The sequence below is a fragment of the Falco peregrinus genome, chromosome 6 (assembly GCF_023634155.1).
Source record: "Falco peregrinus isolate bFalPer1 chromosome 6, bFalPer1.pri, whole genome shotgun sequence".
NCBI lineage: Eukaryota > Metazoa > Chordata > Aves > Falconiformes > Falconidae > Falco > Falco peregrinus.
In genome coordinates this window covers 64,789,992-64,810,990 of record NC_073726.1, presented here as the reverse complement: position 1 = coordinate 64,810,990, position 20,999 = coordinate 64,789,992, and the positions used below count along the sequence as shown (strand labels likewise).

Genomic DNA, 20,999 nt, shown 5'->3' with positions numbered 1-20,999 from the left:
AACATCTCTCAGGTCTCCTAGATTTTCTGATCGAGTTCCCAGAACAGACCACCAGTGGTCTCATTAAAGCTTATTTACGCTACTTTCATGCATGAATAAAAAAGCTCCCATTCACTGCTGATTTTATTTAGCTAGATCCTGTTGCTTGTGGTGGACATTGGAGTGACATTTTTGGCACATGGCACAAAAAAAAAAAGAAAAAAAAAGTTGGACTGCAGAAAATGCCTTCATTTTTTGCAGTATGAAAAGGAAAGGGTTAACCTGTTTTTGGCTGTATGGTATTGATTGAGGCCCCTGCAAAGAAAATACGGCTGTAAATAGTTAGTATTCCCTAGTAGCTGGGGTTTGTTTGGAGGTAAGTCATTGAACTGGGACGCTGGAGGTATGATCTGCTTCCCAGAGATGCCACCCACTTCCTGTGGGACAGGAGGAAGGTCACTAGTTGCTCTGGGTCTCAGCACCCCAGCTGAGAACGATGCTTTCTCCCTCCTCTGCTTTTTTGAACTCGCTTGTTTATATTGCTAGCTTTTCAGCAGAGTAACATCTACCCTGGCTGTGCGCTGATCACGATGGGTCCTGCTCTCAGCTGGGGCCTCTAGACACCACTACGAATAACAAATATGATTTTCCCTTTATGCTTGTCTCCTTCATCTCCATCCATGCTGCAGTGCCTGTGAGGTAAGATTAACAGCTAAAAATAATAATAAAAAAAAAATCAGTAAAGATGAAGAACAAGGGAGTAAAGAACCATCAGGTGTGAAAAGTTGTGAAATGGGTTTTGTTTTTCTCCAGCCCTGCTAGCTGATGATCTCATGCAAAGGTACCGCGTTTTGAAACGAGAAGGATTTGACCCTGTCCTTTAAGTCAAAAAGGGTGAACAAAACACAGCTTTGTGCATTTCCTTTGTGCTAAGCACATTGTGAATATTCTTAAGCATTGCCACAAGGATTAACATCTCTGCATTTTAATGTGCCTGGTGCTGGAATGTAGCTGGAAAGCAGAGCAGGCAGGAGTGGTCTCTCCAGGCGGTGGGCTCTGCTAGGTGTCTCTTTGAAGTGCTATTCATTTGCTTTCTGTTACTCTTTCAATTTTTCTTCTTGCCCCCCTTCTCCCCCGCCGACCTTTTTTCCCCCTGTTCCTTCAACAGCTTCTGGAACAAATCCTGATAGATTTCTTGTTTCTGTAATGTACTGGACTGTTTTATCTCCAAATACTTTTGCATGGCAGTAATATATAAAAAAAACCAAAAAAACATGTGGACAGAAGTATGGAGTTTGTTATTTACTTTGGATCATTAACCTGGTCTGTAAATTTGATTTGATCTCTCCTTTTTTTGTTCCTCCCCTCCTCTTTGTGTAATTTCAGAGCCCGCAAAGAGACGCTGTCTTTTGCTGCTTCGGGATCCCAGCAAGACATGGGAGTCTGATGGATTATAAATGCACCTGCTTTGTTTAAAACCCAGCCAAACAGATAAGTGCCCTTTTAATTATCTCACAACGGCATTTTAGACATAGCTAGGCACAGCATCTCTCTCGGGTTTCAATTCGGTGAGCCCTCTGTGTTTTACCATTGCAAATGAATGCTCTGCAGTTCTCCTTTTAGCTGAGAAATACCAGATGATATTGGTATTTCACGTGAGCCATTAATTAGCGTCTGAGGGAACTGCAGCTGGTGGCTTGGGAAGCTCCCCGGGCTCTTTTCCTATCCCTCTGGAGCTGCTGTCTCCAGCAGCCTTGTGAGGTTTTGGGACTCTGAGGAGCAGCTCTGCGGGACCAGACAAGACCCATCTGAGCCTTAAGGAGTCCTCTGGGACTCATTAGAGGTTTAATAACTAAACTTGGCTGGTTTGATTGAGAAGATGCTTGTGCAGGCTTGGCGCTATCTCAGAGAAACCATCTAACGCTGCTGGCAGGAGAGAGGGCTTTCTGCATGTGCTATTCATGTGTGTGTGGAGAAAGCGATAGCCCCCGCTTCTTCCTGCCAGTTTCCAGGTGGGAAAATAGCTGGATATGGGGGACAGAAGCCCTTAGTTATACAGGGTTTATACAGGGCGTATAAAGTATTGTGGGTGAGTGGTAACAAGAGTTGTCCCCTCAAAGTTATGGAGGCATTTATATCTATGGATGGAAAATACAGACTATCAAGAAAATAATTTCTGGCTGTGTAGATCAGTTTCTATAGGTGACCACTGTCTGCTGTTGGACACACCACTGCAGTCATTAATTTAAGGAATCCATAAAATGTGGTCTCACACACAGTGTAACTTTGCAGTAGTATACAGCCATGGGGTTGTGGCAAATATTCACTATACCTGCAATTTACTGGGTCAGAATAACGGAAAAAACACTAAAGCTGAGCATGTGAGTGTTGGAGGGGATGTGTGGCAGGAAGGGGGACAGGAGCAGAATTATCTGCTCCAGACCTGTCTTGTCTGCTCCACCAGCGTTAATTAGCAGTGTAAAATGTCTACCTTGCTCTTATGAAAACTTCAAACAAGTTTGCTACAGCAAATTAGACTGTAGTAACTGATGTGAATTCAACTTACCTACTTCAGCAAAAGGTGAGTTTCTTGGTGAAGGTGCCAGCCCAGGACTGACAGAGAGCCTGAGGAGGCAAGGTAGTGAAGTAGGTTACTGTGGTGTGAGACCTGGATCTCGATCAACTCATGTGATCCCTAGAGTGTCTGAAGTTCCCTCTTTTCTAGGAAAAACTTCACTTCTGCTGTTATTACCAAGCAAATTTTTTTATTAATAGAAGGAATAACATGTCTGATATTAATGAATATGCTCTGTCTTACAATTGTAAGGAGTATTTATTCCTGGCTTTTCAGTACTCTGATAGCAAAAAGGCTTGACAGTGTATCAAGAAACACTGATTAAATGAAGCCCTAGCGAGAAAACCGGGGTTTGTTCATTTAGCAAGGATGGATAGGAAGTTCGAAAAGCTTGTATTAAGTTTAAAAAGCTTATATATTCTGTGTACCCTAACAGAGCTCTTTGCTCCTCAAAAAAAAAAAAAAAAAAAAAAAAAAAATTACCCTCAGAGAGCCTCAAGGTCTTGATTATTAGGTTTGCAACTTGAAATCTGCTTTCTGCCAGTGTGCTGATACCAGTGTTCCCCCAAATTAGGTCCCATTACATTAACCCTAACCTGGCCAGTTCCAGTCTTGGCATCAAAATTGCATTTGGAAATCATACCTTGAAGTGTGGCACACAACTTGTAATGCTCTGTGCTCCTTGGCAGAAGAGGCAGAACGCAGTCAGGGCCCCCCTCAGGAGCTGTACCGATGTGAGAGGTGATACTGTGCTATGTGCACCTGTGCTTTGGGTGGTGCATCCAGCAGCTGAGCAAAACAGATTCAAGAGATCTTGACAGGTTTCTGTGAAAAATCTTGTCCAGAAAAGACGACCCCCGAATCCCTAACTTTTTCCTCATCTTACAGGTGAGCCTTGAGAACACGTGGGAGACCATAGCTCCTGAATGCATGACCTTCCTTTGGGATTAGAAGGAAGCCATGGGGAAAGACAAGAAAGAGGAGGCTGTCTTTCTGAGGAAAAAGATAACTTTGCTGCGGGCTTTCTCGCTCCTCATTGGCAGCATGGTTGGCAGTGGCATCTTCATCTCCCCAAAGGGAGTACTGCAAAACTCCGGCAGCGTGGGTTTCTCCCTGGTTGTCTGGTTTGCCTGTGGGCTCCTCTCAATGTTTGGTGAGTGACGAGCTTTGTCAGCCTTTGCTTAAGCACCTGAGAGGTGGGGACAACCAGCATATTTTTACGTACAAAAAACTGGGAGAAGAATAAACTGAAAATTCCCTGTTCCCACTGCAACAGAAATAAAGGTTTAACAAGCCCTGGAAGGGGTCACTATGGGTCCTTGGGGCAAGTGATTCCTCCGGGGTGATTGAGAGAATCCCAGCACTTATGGTCTGTGAATATGAAATCCTGTGCAAGTCCAGGGCAGAGGGGTGACAATGGCTGCAGATGGAGATAGCATGGTCTCTGCCAGGAAAGCTGGGGGAATATGAGGGGACTCCTTCTATAAGGTGGAAGGGAGATGTAGGCATCTAAAAGGCACTTGAGTCTGAGGGCTGTGCAGTGCTTTTCACAGACACTGTGAAATGGGCAAGAAGTGACAGTCTTAATATGCCTTAAGGGATCCCCTTTCTGTCACTCAGAATAAAGAAACACTGGAGCAGATTGCCTGGGGAGCTGCAGAGTGCCCACCAGCCTGGGATGGGTGTCTGGGTGTCTGTCAGAAATGGTTCGGATGTGTCTGGTGCTGCCTTGGGGCAGGAGATGGGGCTGGTGGGTTCAGCCCTGCTTTCTGTGCATTGCCCTTGGCTTGGTTTCTGGCATTTAGTATCAGTCTTCTCTCACAAAGAGCTGACTTTTTTTGATGACTGTTTCATTCTAGGTCTTCCGAAATAATGTAGCTTTTAAAGTAACAATGGATAAAATGTATGGCTTTTAATTTCCTTCGTTAACTGTATAAAATCACCATCTCATAAAAGCTTTAAAGGTGCTGTCAGGAGAACTGCAAGATCTCTCAGCTCTCAGGAGAAACCTGATGTTTATTTCAGTGGGAGACTTTAACATTCTTCTTCTGTCATAATTAAGGAGAAAAAAACCAAGGAAGCAGAAACCCTCCATATGGAGAAAAACACTTTGGCACTGTGATGTGCATGCAAGTTTAGAAATCAGGACATTAAATTGTTAATAAGGCAACAAGCATGGTTATTGCTCTTAGCGTATGTGTACTGATGTTTCACGTTGCAGCCTATGTGTGATTGTTTGGCGAATGATATACTTTTGCTTAAAGAAAATATTAAAATATAAAGTGAACACAGTGTTTCGTTTAACTGAGCAGAGCAATAAATGATAATGTGTGTGCTGATCACATAGCCCAAGCTCTGCACTTCGAAAAGTTTGTCTCTCCATTGCATCCTTTGATAGATTCTGCTGGAAGAGCCTTGGGAGCCTCTTTATCTAGTTATTGTATTTTGTAGCCAAATTTCTTGGTTGTTCTTCCCTTTTATCAGCTTGATGACCTCCCCTGATCATTTTCCTGACACTTTTTTTGCAGTACGTTGAAAAGGCCTGCTTTCTTTTATGCTCTTTTTTTCTTTCAAGTAAGGCATTTATACAAGTCCCATAGCATGAGTTCAGCAAAGCACTTAAACACATGCTTGAAGCATGTAAAGGGACCCACCGGAATAAATGAGATGAGGTGTCTGCCTATATTTAACACCTTGAACAGATATTCTGCACAAATTTGCTAACAGAGAGGCAGGAAAATTGAGGTCCTCCCCATCAGCGTGACCTGAGTATGGTACAATCACCATGTGTGGGGCTTGGAGCGATGGCCGTAACAGCACTGCCTTCCTCTGTGCTCTTCCTCCACAGCTGCCTGAGCTGGGCAGATAAGTAGATAGCACAGCTAGAGATGGTCTTACCCAACAGGATCACATCCCAACAGCTCTCAGCCCCATTGCAAGGATATTTGTGCTCAAAGAAGTGAAATGTTTTATGATTTCTTTTGGTGAACAAAGGATGTTTAACCCAGCAGGTGAATCCAGTTTAGGCAGGGCTTAAGAGTCATACTTAGACACATTCAAATGACTTGATAAAGTGCTCTATAGAGAAAACACAGATGCGATTTTTTTTTTTTGGTACAGGCAGAGGCATAAATGTTCCTATCCATTTGCCTGAGAGTTTTAAGCTGCCTTCTCTGTCATGCTTCTCTTGGTGTTTCTTGTTGTGCCCCAGCACAGGGGCAGGGAGGCACAGAGGTGCTTGTCAAGGCAGGAGAAGGCTGTCCCCAGCTCTGCTGGTGCACTTGCATGTGAACATGTGAGAAGAGACTGACTGAGACTGTCATGTGGATGCTTCCCTTGCTCTGCACCATTGGGGCCATATTTTCCCCCAGTGGCAGGTCTTCCCTCTCTGAGGAGGTGTCCTTCCAGGTCCTCTGCCTGGTGTCTTTGAATGAAGGAAGGGATTTATATGAAGATGCAAGATAAGGACACAGGAATATGTGGTCTGTGATCAGAAATGTGATTGGAATTATCAGTTCAGCCATAGCCTGTTGGCTGAGCTGCTGTAATGGCCTTCTAGGCACCATTTCAGTGGCCTAACTGTGAGGAGAAGCGAGAACCCGAACCTTCAGGACATTTTTCAAAGGAAACCTCTTGTAGCTTAGTGCAATGTTTCTGTCACACACTTTTCCACATAACTTCCGTGGAAAAGCTGTATCATTAACCAAGAAATAGAGAATTTCTTTCCTTCTGACAAAGTCAATTACTTCAAAACATATTTCAAAAAACTTCAAAAACCACAAAAATTAGAACGATAATTCTCGTTTTTTTTCTCTAATTCACTACTTACTTTAAACAGATTTATTCAGTCCCTGGAAAGACACAAAGAAAAGAAAATCCATGGGATGATTTACTCAGTGCATTTCTACCTGAACTTTTCCAGGTGCCTTGAGTTATGCAGAGCTTGGAACAAGAATCACCAAGTCTGGAGGACATTATATCTACATTTTGGAGACACTAGGGCCTCTGCCAAGTTTCTTATTCCTGTGGGCAGAGTTTTTTGCTATCAGGTAAGAGATTTTGTTTGTTTGCCTTTTGCTGGATGCTGTAACAATTTAAAAACCCAAAAGTTATGGTGCCAGTCTAGGCAGTTTGAAAAGGAAAGAGTAGAAAAAATCTGAACAACTTTTAAAGATTTTTGCTGACAAAAGGAAGAAGGCATAATGAGTAAATGGTTACACATGTTCAATGTGATCTGTACTTGAAGAATATCTCTCTTCTCCCCTGGCAGCTGGTATCTTCCAAGAGCCATGGTATTTTTCAGAGACTGACAATAGATGTCAAATTTATTTCAGATCTATTTTCATTTTGAAACTTTCTCAGATTCTCTGGTGGAGGCAATTTTCTGGCTTAGCCCTAAGTTAAAAAACACTTTAGAAAATTGTAAATTACTACTTTTTTAACTTTTAAAAGAAAGTCCTCACCTCTCAATAACCTGTGTCCTTCATGTAAGCTGAGATGAAGCAGGATATATGAACCCCACTACATGGCTCCATACAATTAATCTAAACTTTTACATTCAAGTTGGGAATTAATATTTTTGTGCATATGATTTTTAACCCATTTACTGAGAAAAGCCTATGAAAAAGACTCTATGGGAATTCACCATCTGCATGGGAGAGAAGGATTAAGCTGAGTGGGGAATCTTCACCCCCCACCCCCCCCCACCCCCCCGAGCTTTGTGCATTTTTACATCATGTCATTTTTTGGCCATCCACAGACCACAGTTTGTGCTTGATTCCCACCCCCAGGCCTGCCAACAGTGCTGTGGTTTCTTTGGCGTTTGGACGCTACATGCTGGAGCCATTTTTTGCCCCCTGTGCAGCCCCTGTCCCTGCTGTGAAGCTTGTATCTCTCCTGGGGTACTGTAAGTACTAACTTCTATGGGATGCTGATCTTGAAGCTTCTCTGCCCCAGACTAGGGGCACTTACAGAGTGTTATCTTCTGGGATCACTGTGGGATCAGGACCCCATCTTCCTTTGGCCACCCAAAACTTTCTGATCCAAGGTCCTGGTTTGGGGCCACTATGACCTCCAAGAAGAGGAATGGGCCTCCCTGTTGAGCAGCTGGAGCCCTAGGTCTAGGAGATTGTGCCAAGTGCAAGAGTAGGAACTCTTCTTGTATAATTATGTAAATGCCAACCTGGGTTGAGGGTATAAGGCTCAAGGCTTTGGGTTGCTCACCTGGTGCATCCAGCCTGTGAAGCTGTCCTGCCTGTTCTAGGTGGGTGTGTGTGGGCACAGGGACCACTGTGAAGGAGGTTGCTGAGACGTCCCTGCAAACTCACACCTTCCCCTCAGGCGGGCGTGAATCACCCAACAGGAACCAGGGTCCTGGTCCCTGTCAGAAGCATAACTCAGCTCCCCTTCCAATGCTGTACATGGGGCTACACCTGTAATATTTTCTGACATCTCTCGTGCTGAGCATCCTCTCTGTAAAGATGCAGCCTTCTCCCTGGCATCCCTAGAGCAGAGACTGCTGCTATATTTTTTCCTATATGCATCGAGCATGGGCTACAGCTGTAGCAGTGTGGTCTCCCCTCCAGACATGGTCCTCACCCTCAATTCCTGGAGCGTCACCTGGAGCGCTCGGCTGCAGACGGCTCTCTCCATCATCAAACTCCTAGCTCTTGCACTCATCATCGTGCCAGGGATGATGCTGCTGGCCCAGGGTAGGTGTGCTGCTGCGTGGCTGAGGGAGGGTGCTCGGCATTCCTGTCTGTCATGGCTTTTATTGGACGCTAGTGACAGGAGTGGCACTCCTTTAGCTAGCGGGAGCTTTCCCTGCCTGTGCCCTGGATGTGTATTAGCTGGGAGCTGAGACCAGGGTAGTTGGCACTAAGTGGCATCATTGCACCAGGTCAATGCACCTGGCTCAGCTGTGCTTTCTCCAAAACTGAGCAAGCCTCAGTACCTGAGGCTCTGTGAGCCTGCTCAGGGTCGTACAGGCACCTTCCTCTACAGACTGTCTTTCTTTGGTGTCAGACTTGCCTGTTTTCAGCGTGGCTCAAAATCTTTCAAATGCAGCAAAAATTTGATGTACATCAGAGATGTGTGACAGCATCCCGTGGTGACCCGAGCCAGTCACAGCTGCGTAATGAGTTACTGGCCCTCAGCTGAGCCCTGGTAACTGCATCTCTAACCTTTTTGTGGCTTAAGCTAAAGTTTTTTACCTCCTAATTGAGACAAGCAGTAACTTAGTAAACTTAAAATGGACTCGCACAGGATTGCACTCACATCTGGAGTGGGCAAAAAAACCCTACCAGTCGTATCTTCTGGGAATGATGCAAGAGTACTGGCTTTCATCCAAGCCTCAGTTTATAGAAAAGCCCAAGGCATTCCCACACAAGGGATGAAGCCTGCTCCCTCTCCAAGCTATTACCTTCCTCTGCAGAGAAAACAGCACAGGCAGTAGGCTCCACATTCATGTTTCTTTCTGATGTCTGGAGCCAACTCCTTTGAACATGCAAAGATCCCCTCGGGCTGGTAGCGCTTCTGAACCGAAGGACTGCCCTGCAGCTAGAAATCCTGAGCCATTATTGTTAGGAATGCCTTCAAATGACAGGCTGGAGCCCTGGCACTCGTCCTCCAGTGAGGAGGATAAGTGCCGGTGACATCTGGAGGGAGAATTCACCGAGAGACCTCAATATGACAGGTTGTATTTAACGTGACTCATGGGGGACTGTAAATCAGTCATTAATGTATTGCAGACAATAAATCCTTTTTATGCACCATCACTTACCAGCAATCATTTTAGAACATAAAAAGACTACTCTGATAGGCCTGCTCCCATATTTTGGTTTAGTTTTCTTCAAATCTGTTTTCTTTTTCATGTGTTTTTGGACTTAAGAATCAGTTTTGTGCTTTTAAATCAGTTTGTCTGGTTCCCCTGCCTTATTCTACTTGTTTTGGTTACACTCTTGTCTTTTCCTCTGTCATTGCCTTCCCTTTGGCTCAGGTTTGTTTTAGAGACTTGCTGGGCCAGTGTTTCAAACTCAGATGCCCAAATCTCGTCACAGAGCTCCTGGCAGAGTCACCTCCACAGAAGTGGCCTGACTTTGCCCATGTGCTCCATGCCATTTCGTGCCTTTCCTGCAAGCTCTACACCTTTTACTCTTAAAGAGACTTTGATATGAAGAACTGAATATGGATATGGAGTGAAACCTTGGGCTGACTGGATTTGAAAATGCTGGAAATACAGCTCCTTTTGACCGTGGGTTTTTTATTGGCTCCCCTTTGAATTAGAAGCTGTTAGGTGTTTCTCCCTTCTCTGGGTTTTTTTGGAGTTTGATAAAATACGGTTCATATCCAAAATCCTAACTTTGATTTTGTTGTTGTTGTTGTTTGTTTGCTGCTGTTGTTATTTCAAGCAGAGAACTTTTAGGAAAATGGGGAGAGTTGGTAAAAGAGGATATCTATCTGAGCCACCTCTGCTTTTTTAATTTTATTTACTTTGCCCTCTGTGTCCTCAGTTCCTCATCCTGCAAGCGAGCCGCAGTGGCTGGCAGGGGCGCTGGGCAGGGAGCGTGCCCAGAGCAGGGTACCAGGCTGGCGGTCCCTGCTCCTCGCTCCTGCTCCCTCCTCTGCCCCGGTTCCCATGCTCCAGCCAGCATGGGGCTGGGGTCAGCGCTCCAGCAGTGGGATCGAGAGGGAGCACAGTGAGAGCCGATTTAGCTGCCTCGCTGGCTACACCACATCAAAGAGGAGTGTGCATCCTGCTGCTTAGGGGCCTGGAGGGGGGAAGAGGGGGATAAACCTGGTGGATTAATTTTGGGCCTAAAAAAGAACAGGACAACTTAGGTCCTCTCGTGTCCACAGTCTCCCGTTCCCACAGCAGGCTCTGTCTGAAACAGAACCAGCCGCCACTGCTGCCCTTCCTGAAATGTCTCCCATAGTTGGATGGGGGATGATTTGTTCTGTCACAGTTTGTGAAGTAAACACATCAGCACAGCACTGAAATTAAAGCAATGAAAAAAATCTGAATACATGGCTCCAAGGAAGTCAAAACACACTTCCTAGGTCTGGGCAAGAGGTACAAAGGGTGTTATCCTGCAGGAAGGAAGCCTGCCTGATGTTTCCCTGCTCCGTGTCTGTTGTTCATTTCTTCTGCAGGCCACACCGAAAACTTTCAGGATGCATTTGACAGACAGTCACTGGTTTTGGATAAGCTGCCCCTGGCTTTTTATGCAGGCATGTTCGCATATTCAGGCTGGTAGGTGTGACAGGAGGGCGCTTCATGGGCAGCGGACTGGTGTCTGAGACGTGGCTCAAACTTTTTCCCTGTCTTTTCCCATCGTGCAGGTTTCAGACTAGCTTTGTGCGTGAAGAGTTGGTCAGACCTGAACGGTAAGGCTGGGAAGGAGTTACCAGCCTCTGGGGTACGGCGGCTTTCCCAGACGCCGTATGGGAGGAAATAAGTTTGTGGGTTCACCTAACTAACACCAGCTGCAACCTGCAGCAATACTGTGCATAACAAGGGATAACAGCTTGTTCTTTGTGTGTCTCTTCCTTCCCCTTTCTTGTAGAAATATCCCCCTGGCTGTCATTGTGTCCGTGATCACAGTAATTGTGGGGTACATGCTCACCAACATCTCCTATTACACAGTCCTGGGAACTCAAGACGTTCTGGCTTCTCCTGCTGTGGCTGTGGTGAGTCGTCACCCCTGCTGTTATCTTTCTTCGGTGTGATCAGCTTGTGCTGAAGGGGTGGTCAAGGCAAGTGGTTCAGTGATGGTTTTCATATAAAATGCTTATTGCTTTGTCACTTCTCTGGATTACTGTGCAACAATAACTTCTTCTAGTCTTGCCTAAAACATAATGAAAAATAACCTGCAGATGAAAATGCAAGATTTATGAGTTATATTTTACTCTTTCTTTCAATGGAGGATGTTTTCATTCTTGTGAATCTGATGTTGTCTAGATGTCACCACATGCTCCTAAAGTCACACTTGTTCTTCCTCCAGAGCTTTGTGCAGCGAGCCTTCAAAAGCCTGATCTCTGTGGTCCCTGTTCTTGTTGCACTGTCCTGCTTTGGAACAATGAATGGAGGAATCTTCACATTTTCAAGGTCACATCCCTCAGAATCTGTTACTTTTGGCTTACTGAATCAGAGGGAAGCACCAGCAACCTGTGCAACTGCCCACCCATGCGATGGCATTTTAGCCACTCTTAGGCAAAAAGTAAGGCCTTTGATTCCCAGGATGTCAAGTGCAGGATGATCCCTGTTGGCCTTTCTATTTCTGGCCAGGTCCAGACTTTGGTGTCCGAGGCTGGTCACAAACAAAGACTTTTATCTTCTCCCCTAGCCCTTCAGTTTAAATCCCCAGTTTAAAGTGAAATGTCAATGTTTCTGGTGAACTAGAGGTTTTGTTGACATTGGCAGCTGCTCAGTGAGACCGAGTCTTCTTTCACTGGGTTCACCCAGCTGCTCTGCTGCAGGGCACAGGGTCCCTCTGTTGTGAAGATCTCTGGCCAAAGGCAAACTCTCCCTCGAGGACTTTGCTTTGAGGTCAGTGAAATGTTATCGGGGATGGGCTATTCCTAAAGCAATACTCGAGGCTCAACAAGTCTTGTTGTAGTAATAAGAAAAGCTTTGTTCCATGGAAAAATTATCTTGCCAGCTTCACTGGTTACTATGCTGCAAGTCCTTATGGGAGCTTTGAAACTGGAGAGGAGGGCAGAGCTCACAGAGAAGCATGTTGTGCTGGTCTTGAGGAGCTGAGCGGACTCTCTGGAGCTGGTTCTGTTTCACAGCTTTGATTGCAAAAGGAAAAATCAGTTGAAATGAAAGGGATGTTTCATAGCGTGAAAGCTAATGAGTTATTTGATCTGCTACCCTGAATTCCTGTATTAAATATAGGTGTGGAGAATCCTCCCCGTTAGCTCCTGCAGATAGTGGTTTTCTTTGAGGATGGTAAGTCCCTGGACAGCACAGAGGTTCTGTGTGTCCCTATTGCTTTTCTCTCCCTCGTCCTGGCACCATTAAGATAATCACTGCAGAAAGGCCATATAAACAGCGATGGGGCCTCCCTGGCTGCTGGCCAGCCACACCCCAGCAAAACCACAGAGACAGCAATAAAACCAGTTTTACACTCCTGCTCCAGCTGCTTTGGGCCCTGCTCCAGCTCAGCTGATGCTCTGGCACGGTTTGTTTGTGTGGATATTAAATTTGTGAAATTAGACGCAATGCCTTCTCCCCGATTGCCCTTTCATGAGTCAAAGGAGGGATGGAGGTAAGGAGCTCTCTGCTGTCATTCTGTAACTGGTCTTCTATGTAACTGGCCTCTTGGCAGTACACCAAACTATATTTCCCAACAGCTGGCCAGAAGTCTGAAAATCCAGTATTATCTGAGGAAATTGCACTTTATATATCTATATATTTATTACTATACATATATGTGTGTGTATATATATATATATGCATGCATCAAGACTGACAATCCCCTTTCATAAACTCACCAGCCTCTCTTAAAGAATTAAAGTTTGTGAGCCCTCCACTTCCTATTGGAAAGATTAACTGCTTCTCTGATGGCCAGAAACTTCCTTACTTCTGTTTCCAGACTGAACTCCTTCATGGTCACTCTGGACTTGCCCAAAGGTCTCTGCTAATGGGCCGCCCAAAGGGGATGCTGTCAGTGGTCCTTCTAGTGGGCTCTGCACTGTGTTGAAGCAACTGGTCCTGGGAAAGTTATGGGAATCCGACATTGGGTTTTTCTTCCAAATGCCCCAAAAGTGCGGCTAAAGGCAGAACTGTGGCCTTGAATAGCAGACTTGTGCTGGGTGGGGGCTGCCTTGTGGCCTCAGGTCAGTCCAGCAACTGGTCTAATTTCTAGTCTGGATGTGGGATGCTAATGCATAGGGCTCGCTGTCTTTTCCTAGGACTCTGTTTGTGGCTTCCAGGGAAGGACAGTGGCCTCCTCTCTTCTCCATGATCCACATTCGAAGGCACACGCCCCTTCCTGCTGTCATGTTAATGGTAAGGAGATCTGGCTGTGTGACATGCCCTGTTCTTGCAGTCTTGGCTTTCTTGCAAAGCCTGGGGATGCTGAGGAGTTTTAAAGGATGTTGAGACACTAAGTCAGCCTCTGAAAAATGAAGAAGGAGGAAGAGTGGAAAGGGCTGCAAAGTATTAAGTCCCCTTGTACCAGCAGTGGCATCCAAACCCACTACCTTATAGTCTTGGACACCTTTTTTAAAAGTACTGTCCCTCTCATCTGCCACATTTGCTGCTTGATATTGTCCTATGAAAACACCTCTGCCAGGCTTTGGCTATTTAGAAAACTGAAATTCCCAGGGATGGTGGAAATGCAGGGAATGACCATTTGCAGAGATGCTGTCAGTTTTGGTTTGGGTTTTTTTTCCGGCAATGGTTCAGCTCCATCCTAACTGTGCTACAGTGCCTCACAGCTTGGCTGACCTGCTAAAAACTGAACAGGTATCTTTGTAGGTAGCCTTTGTACCGGCAGCACAGGCTTTTGGATCATGCATGTTTTAATTACCCTGCCTAGGACACAAAGCATCAAAGCTGCTGTTGATCTTAAAAGGATTGCTCCTTTCTGTGGCATGTCATAATAGTGCATTTAGGCTTTTTGTCTTCAGTCTGTGACACTTATTTTGTAAAGCATTCTCACCTCTGAAATGTTGGGGCTGTGAAGTAGCTGCCTGTGGTTGCAGGGGGGCTGGAGGAGGTGATCTGTAGTACCCTTTCTAGTCCGAGGACCGTAGTAAGGCTATGTATGTACAGTAGTAAGACTGTAATATAACAACTATATTTCATCTTCACAATGCTCAGTTCCCTTTGGTTACTGCCATGGTGTGTATCGGAGATATCTACCATCTAATGAACTTCTTCAGCTTTTCTCGATGGCTCTTCATAGGATTAGCTACCCTCGGGCTCATTGTCCATCGCCACCGTCATCCGGAGCTGCACAGCCCGTTCAAGGTAATGCATGGCATGTGTCTAACAGCCAGGAATGCACAGGCTTGTCATTTCACAGTCTGATTTGCTAATAATTAGAGCATTATATGGCCATGGTTGCCTTTAGGCTCTAATGGGTCTTGATCCCTGTTGCTCAGTAAGGCATGTGGGGAGCTCCTGAAATTAGTTTATGTGCCCAAGTAGCCAAATGTGGTAAATCCTATAAAGTTGGTCCTATGTAGTGTCAGCAGTTGCATCTGTAAGATGACAGCCTGCTCCAGGGATCAAAGTTTCAGGCTGGAACTGGGAGATGTGCAGAAGGCAGTTCCCACACTCATCTCTCATGGGCTGCAAGGAGGGACTCTTGCCTGGATGTTATTTCAGGGGTAAGACAGTTTCAGCTCTAGCTGAAAAGCAAGAGGGTTGGTGTCACGCTTGGGGCAAAAGCACATGGCCAGAGGGAACCTGGAAGCAAATCTGACTTAAAGGCAACCATCTGCTGGCACAAAAATATTATATAGTGTAAAGCAACTTGTGTGCGACTGTTGCTGCTGCAAGCCCTGAGGATGAGCACAGGGTGTGCATGCCTACTACAGAGTGTAAGCACCTTGTCCTCCCATGCCTTTCCCTAGTCTCCAGCTGGGCCCCTCTGGTGGCCCTTCTCAAGCTGCTGGGTGCTGGGATCCTCCTTGTGTCAGAGGGGGATGCTGGAATTGGTGCTGGAGCAGCTTTCTTGTGCTCAGGGCAACTTTCCCACTGCCAGATAATGCACAGGTGTTTGGCCGGGACGGCGTTTGAGGTGTGCATAGTGTGTTCCTGTCTCCAGTGGTGCCTGCATGGCACCTCCAGCCAGCTCCCGGAGAGGAGGGAGGTGAGGAGACCTCCGAGGCTACAGGCACTGGGCAGCTGATCAGCGAGAAGCTCAGGAGACAGAAAAGCTTCCCTCTAACTCCCAGGGCTCCTCCCTGAGCCGTGCAAGGGCTGATGTAAGGTCTGGGGTAATTTTTTTTTTTCTTGGTCTTTGCTGGTGACAGCATGTTTAGCAGAGACCTTGATGCTTCCCAGTTTGTTGGCTGGCTGACTTGTGTACTCACCCAGAACCAGATTTTAAATAAGTTTTCTCTTTTTCTTTTAAACCAAGCTTCCTAGGGGAAGTTTGTTAGTGGATGGCACTAGTGGTCTTTTCCGCTGCTGAGATTTTGCCCCATCTTGTTTTAGACAGATGTAGGTTTTTCACGGTTCCTAGGGGCAGATTAAGTGAGAGAGGGAAATGCTTGACTTTGGGTCAGTTTGGGTGATATTCCCCCCCCTCCTTCTTTTTTATAACCCGGTGAGAGGGGCAGCCCAGTTTCCTGGGGGGAAGGGCTGCGCGCAGGTGGCGCGGGCGTGTGCTGCACTCTAGCGGCCGGACCGAGGTCGTGCTCTGCCACCAGTTTACGAAGAATAAATCCTAAAATAACGTGATTGTGCGAGCACTTCTCTTTACCAATTTGAGTTCAAAATGGTGAGAAAACACCGGTAAAAGGAGGAAGCAGTCCTCTCGCGCACCTCTCGAGCAGATGTGCAGCGTGAGGGCGAGCACGTAAGAGAGGCTGGCAGGGGATGCTCAGGCTGGAAAGACAGCAAGAGCACGTAAGTTTGGTGGCTGGATGGCTGCCATCGCTAGAGCAACTGATCTCTTCCAGCTCGGCATGGTCAGCATCCAAAATAAGATCTCTATTACCGGAAAAGAGATTGTCACCCTAGATGAGACCAGCAGCTCCTTCATTCCATCAACCATGGCAAGGAGTATGTTGGCTGAGGTTGGATCCAAAGACTGAGGGAATGTTTCACAGTTTTATTATTTATTGCAGTCTTCTGATTTACTCTCCAAATAACCCAGATTAACTGTCTCACCCAACCAGCTAATGCTGAAATGTTGACTGCTTCTTTGGTCTTTCATCAGGGTGTCATTGAAGCTCATGTTCTTGATGTAGGTGCAATAGACAGTCTGGTTTATCCTGTTTTGGCCACTGTAAGTCTCAGGCAAGCCGGAGGTGGGTCAAAATGAGTCACAAGTGTAATAACCAAAGAACAGTTCGATTCAAAGTGCTGCTTCTACTGTTGGCTGCAGATTTTCCACCAGCAGTCACCACAGGTGGCAATTAGGTATGTGTGCATGTGCATGCACAGCAGTGGCATATTCAGAGAGCAGTGGGGTGGGTATAGGTGCCTTCTCCCCCGGCCTGGCTTTCAGTTGCAAGTGAGGTATTCATTATGATGCACATGAATATGGAAAACATGCACCCCACAGGGCACACTGGGCTCCAAAGGTGGTATGAGTCAATTTTTTTTCTATGCATCCTACTTGTTCACAACTGATGGTAGTGAAAAAGTGTGTGGGACACCTATGTGATTTTTCTCATGTTCTTTAAGATGGAGAAGCAACTACAGCATGTGCTGGGATGTATGTAGGCTGGTTTGCAACAGCCATCAGCTTTGCCTGAGTGTTCTGTGCTCTTTTCTCCAGGTTCCCCTGTTCGTTCCCATCTCTTTTACCATCATCTGCCTCTTCACAGTGGCAATGTCTTTCTACTCAGACCCTGTGAACATTAGTATCGGATGCACCGTGGTTTTAAGTGGCTTTCCAGTCTACTACCTCATAATCCATAGGCAAATGTCAAGTCGTTGCCGTAGCCCATTTTGTGAGTATGCATTTGAGTTTCAGTATTGTGGGTCTAAACTCGCTCAGGGGTGGGGATGTTGCATTGTTCCCAGGGCTCATCTCTAATGCAAATTACTCCATGACCAACAGACCTCATGAAACCTAATTCACGACCTGTGCAACCCCCTCACTGGCTTTCCCAAAACCGAGCCTCCGCAGCCGAAGAGAGGAGGGGTAGGCTGTGCTGCAGGTGGTTGGCAGCCAGGCACAGGCTGTGTCTACCTGGCTTGTGAATATACTGACAAGCCAGCTCGATGCTTTGTTTTAAAAAAGACAGGACTGAGGCCTACCAACAGAGGGAACAAAGAGGATTACTTTTGCACCCCAGCCCTGGTTTCTACTAAACTTTACCATATCTTTGGGATCACTACCCCTCAGTCAAATTTGGCTGACACTGAGCAACAAGATCAAAAGCTAGGATGGAGAAACATACAGGCAGACACTGCAACCCTGCGCACAAAAACACTTGCTGAAAGGCAGGGGAGAGGTCTTGTAGAAGAAGATGGTGTTGCCTGAGGGCTCTGTGTTTGGTGAAGAGACCAGGATGGTTTTGGGCACAGATGTGGGCATATAAATGAAATACATCTCCACTGCGTGCATTGTCTAGCACAGATTTCCTTTGAATGTAGCCTTGGAGGCACAATTATTTACTTAGAAACAAGAGCCCAGTTTTTAGTTTAATGTATAACTTCAGTTATGAATCTTGTTTTCTTTTGTTGGGCTGAGGTATATCAGTAACCACTGAATAGAAGAAAACAAGCAAGAAAGGAAACAGATACAGTGATCTGCTAACATAAAGCTCTCCAGCCATCAGTGCTGATGCTCTGATTTTCAGTCATATCTCAAGATTTCCTCCACACTAAACTTTCTTCCTTCCCCCCCCCCCCCCCCCCCTTTCAGATTACCTTACACACAAACTACAGTTACTGCTGGAAGTGGTCCAACAAGAAATCAAGACTTACTAAGAAAACCATCAGAACTCATAGGAGGAGATAAAATCTACTTCGTTTCTGATACCTTTGATCCTACCAAAAGCAGGACATGTTCTTATTCTTTTCATCCTGCAAATGAGGATAAGCCTGAGCCAAAACCTTGTTGCAAGTGTTCCTAAGCTTGCTGATTAGGATTAATGTGCCACATCTGTTTCAGCCTTTTTCTTTTTTCAGCAGACCAGTGTAGTTCTCTGAAATGAGCTTGCTTTGCCTGCAGTGTCTTCGAAGATTAGGATCTACCAAGATCCTAATTTTGCATCCTAGCTCAGTCCTCAGTAAAATAGTGTGTGTATATACACACGCACACAATTTTTACATTTCCTAACTTTGCAAATACGGGAAGGGATCATACTGCAGAACTTAGAGTCCGATACATGGAAGCCAAATGCAGATTTCGAACTGAAGTGTAGTAGCCACACTGGACAAGCATTATGAAGGGAAATGGGTGGTGACAGCAAATTAGAAGTAAAGTAGATGAATTGGAAAGGAGGAGGCAGAGGGATAAAATTTTATTCACTGAAAAATACAGATTCAGGTTAATGAGAAGATATTTGAATCCCCTTTTGAAAGTCAAATATTAACAAAGTAAGGTCAGGATGTTTTGATTTTGTATAAGCAGAATGAGTTTATTTTGCTTTGAAATAACGTTTCAATTTTGAATTTTATTTTTCTGAAATGACATTTCAAAGTGTACAAAGAGATTAAAAAAGCTTAATATCAAAAAGAATATGACAAAACAGATCCTAATCCCTCCCCCAACTCCCCAGCCCCGCTCCTTACCCAGTACTACCAGTAAATTGTAAGTAAAAGTAAACTTGAAAATTCAGATTTTGGCTCAACTCCCATGAAATACAACTTCTCCCTTAGTTAGACAAGACCACTGATGAGACTTGGGCAGAATCCTGAAGTGCATCTTTTGGTGCTGTAAGAAGATGTGAAAGACTTTGTCAGAGCTTTAACTTTAAAGACTTGCTGAATCAATAAATAAATTTTCATTTGAACTATTGACATAAGAAAAGTTTTCATTATTGGATTACTTCTGTTTACATTATTAATGTGGCAACATTACGTCCAGATAAAACAGCAGTTAGCTATTTCCAATCACTTATTTGTTAATATTTTCATAAAAGATGGGAAGTAGTATGCTGAGGCTCCTTTAATGACTGCTGGAGAGAGCAATATTAGAACATGGACCATTTTAAAACCTTCTTTATTAGGCATTTATGTACTTAGAGTAAAACCAAAGTACTGTTTACAAACCCAGTGTAAAACCAAAGTACTGTTTACAAACCCAGTGTAATCTACTGGAACTTGTTAAAATTCACCATCAAGATTTGGAAATAAATAAGCTGGGTTTTTTTTCCCCAAGCAATTGAGATTTATTATTCTTGTTATGACTGCCTCCTGTTCCTGTGCTAAATTAAGCTGGGATAGCAGCAGCGTGGTTGCAGGGCTCACTTCCTCCCTCCTCTCTCACAGTTTAATTTATGAGCTGCTGGACATTGTCCAACAGGAAATCCAGTTGTACAGGGAAAACCATCACAACCTACAGGAGGAGAACGTACTGGCTTTAAATGATAGTGTGGTTGTGAGTGGGATCTGGAAATGTTTCCAGGCTCCCAGACACGGCTCGGTCCCTCCTAGCACCAGGCTTTGCTGAAGCTGAACCGCTGGCACACCTTTCCACAACACCCAGTGGCCAGGCCCTGGTGTGGGTGGCTGGGGAACCAACCTGCAGAAGACACTGTGGAACAAGATGATCCCCATCACTCCAACATAGCCTGTCCACCCCCCTTTGGTACTTGTGTGTGTGTATTTTCCAGATCCTGAGGTAGAAGTGTGAGGCACTGCCAGCCTGGTCCCATGCTGCAGGACCCCTGTGCGCACAGTGTGCCCACACTGTTGCGTCAGTACTCGTGCATCAAACCTTGGAGTGATCTGAAATTGGAACAGAGCTGCTGTATGTCTGCAGATAGACACACAGAAAGAGTGAAACATCACTTCTATGTCCATTTTTTCTGAAGAGAAATAGGGAACAAGAACTGAAATTCCCTGGGGGGAAAAAGGTAATCCTACCTGCTGGACCATGGTTTCTTTATACATGATAAATCACTTGACATCTGCAGGGAAACCACACTTGGGTGCCTCTGCTGACTCTGCAAGAATATGATCTTGCAGGGCTATATATTGGATGCCTGCTCCAAGACCTGTCAGATACTGGAAACGCAGACAGATATAGTACCATGGTTATATTGACAGTTAGAAATCAGAGGTTCAACAGCTCCACAGATGACATTCCAATTAAAAGTGATAAAAATAAAAAATACACTGTTCAAATGGTATTAGTTTACAGTGAGCTCAAGTCTCCAGTTTGTGGTGAGTTTGTTTTTAGAGAGGATGGTATGCTGCTCCCAGCAAAGCTACGTAAACATTTTCTACCAAGCCAGAATGTTTTTCCTAGAGCTGATATCTCATGCCTACTCAGGCTCTTGGCTTCAGTTCAGAAAAGTATTTTACTAGAGAATTCACATATGCAAAAATGAACCTGTGGGACCCAATCTTATAAATCTCATCAGTCAAAAGGAATCATGAAAGTTGTGCAACTGTGGAGATGAGAGCCAGATACTATATGGAATCATAGAAGCATTTAGGTTGGAAAAGACCTTTAAGATCATCAAGTCCAACCGTTAAGCCAGGACTGCCAAGTCAACCACTAAAGCATGTCCCTAAGAACCATATCTATGTGTTTTTTAAACACTGCAGGGATGGTGATTCCACCACCTCCCTGAGCAG

General features: G+C 45.2%; 1 protein-coding gene across 3 annotated transcripts; it reads left to right on the top strand.

Moving 5' to 3' along the window:
- The first annotated feature begins 411 nt into the window (after positions 1–411).
- On the top strand, positions 412–19,207 carry LOC101920940 (cystine/glutamate transporter-like). 3 transcript variants are annotated; one of them, XM_055808287.1, is made up of 13 exons: positions 412–678; positions 1,366–3,707; positions 6,477–6,603; positions 7,345–7,460; positions 8,123–8,265; positions 10,706–10,805; positions 10,895–10,939; positions 11,119–11,242; positions 11,557–11,660; positions 13,472–13,568; positions 14,385–14,534; positions 17,020–17,194; positions 18,115–19,207. In XM_055808287.1, exons 2-13 carry the CDS (start codon positions 3,481–3,483, stop codon positions 18,177–18,179), a joined length of 1,473 nt encoding a protein of 490 aa, XP_055664262.1. In that variant the 5' UTR covers positions 412–678; positions 1,366–3,480; the 3' UTR covers positions 18,180–19,207. The 3 variants fall into 3 exon arrangements, with proteins under 3 accessions (XP_055664262.1, XP_055664264.1, XP_055664263.1); XM_055808288.1 differs by having other exon boundaries at positions 413–678; positions 8,140–8,265; XM_055808289.1 differs by lacking the exon at positions 8,123–8,265.
- Positions 19,208–20,999: the final 1,792 nt, after the last annotated feature.

Coding starts and splice junctions, on each gene's coding strand:
- LOC101920940 (XM_055808287.1), top strand. CDS start 3,481: ATGCATGACCTTCCTTTGGGATTAGAAGGAAGCCATGGGGAAAGACAA. Junction 6,604..7,344: donor GCAGAGTTTTTTGCTATCAG/GTAAGAGATTTT, acceptor TCCCACCCCCAG/GCCTGCCAACAGTGCTGTGG. Junction 14,535..17,019: donor AGCTGCACAGCCCGTTCAAG/GTAATGCATGGC, acceptor TCTTTTCTCCAG/GTTCCCCTGTTCGTTCCCAT.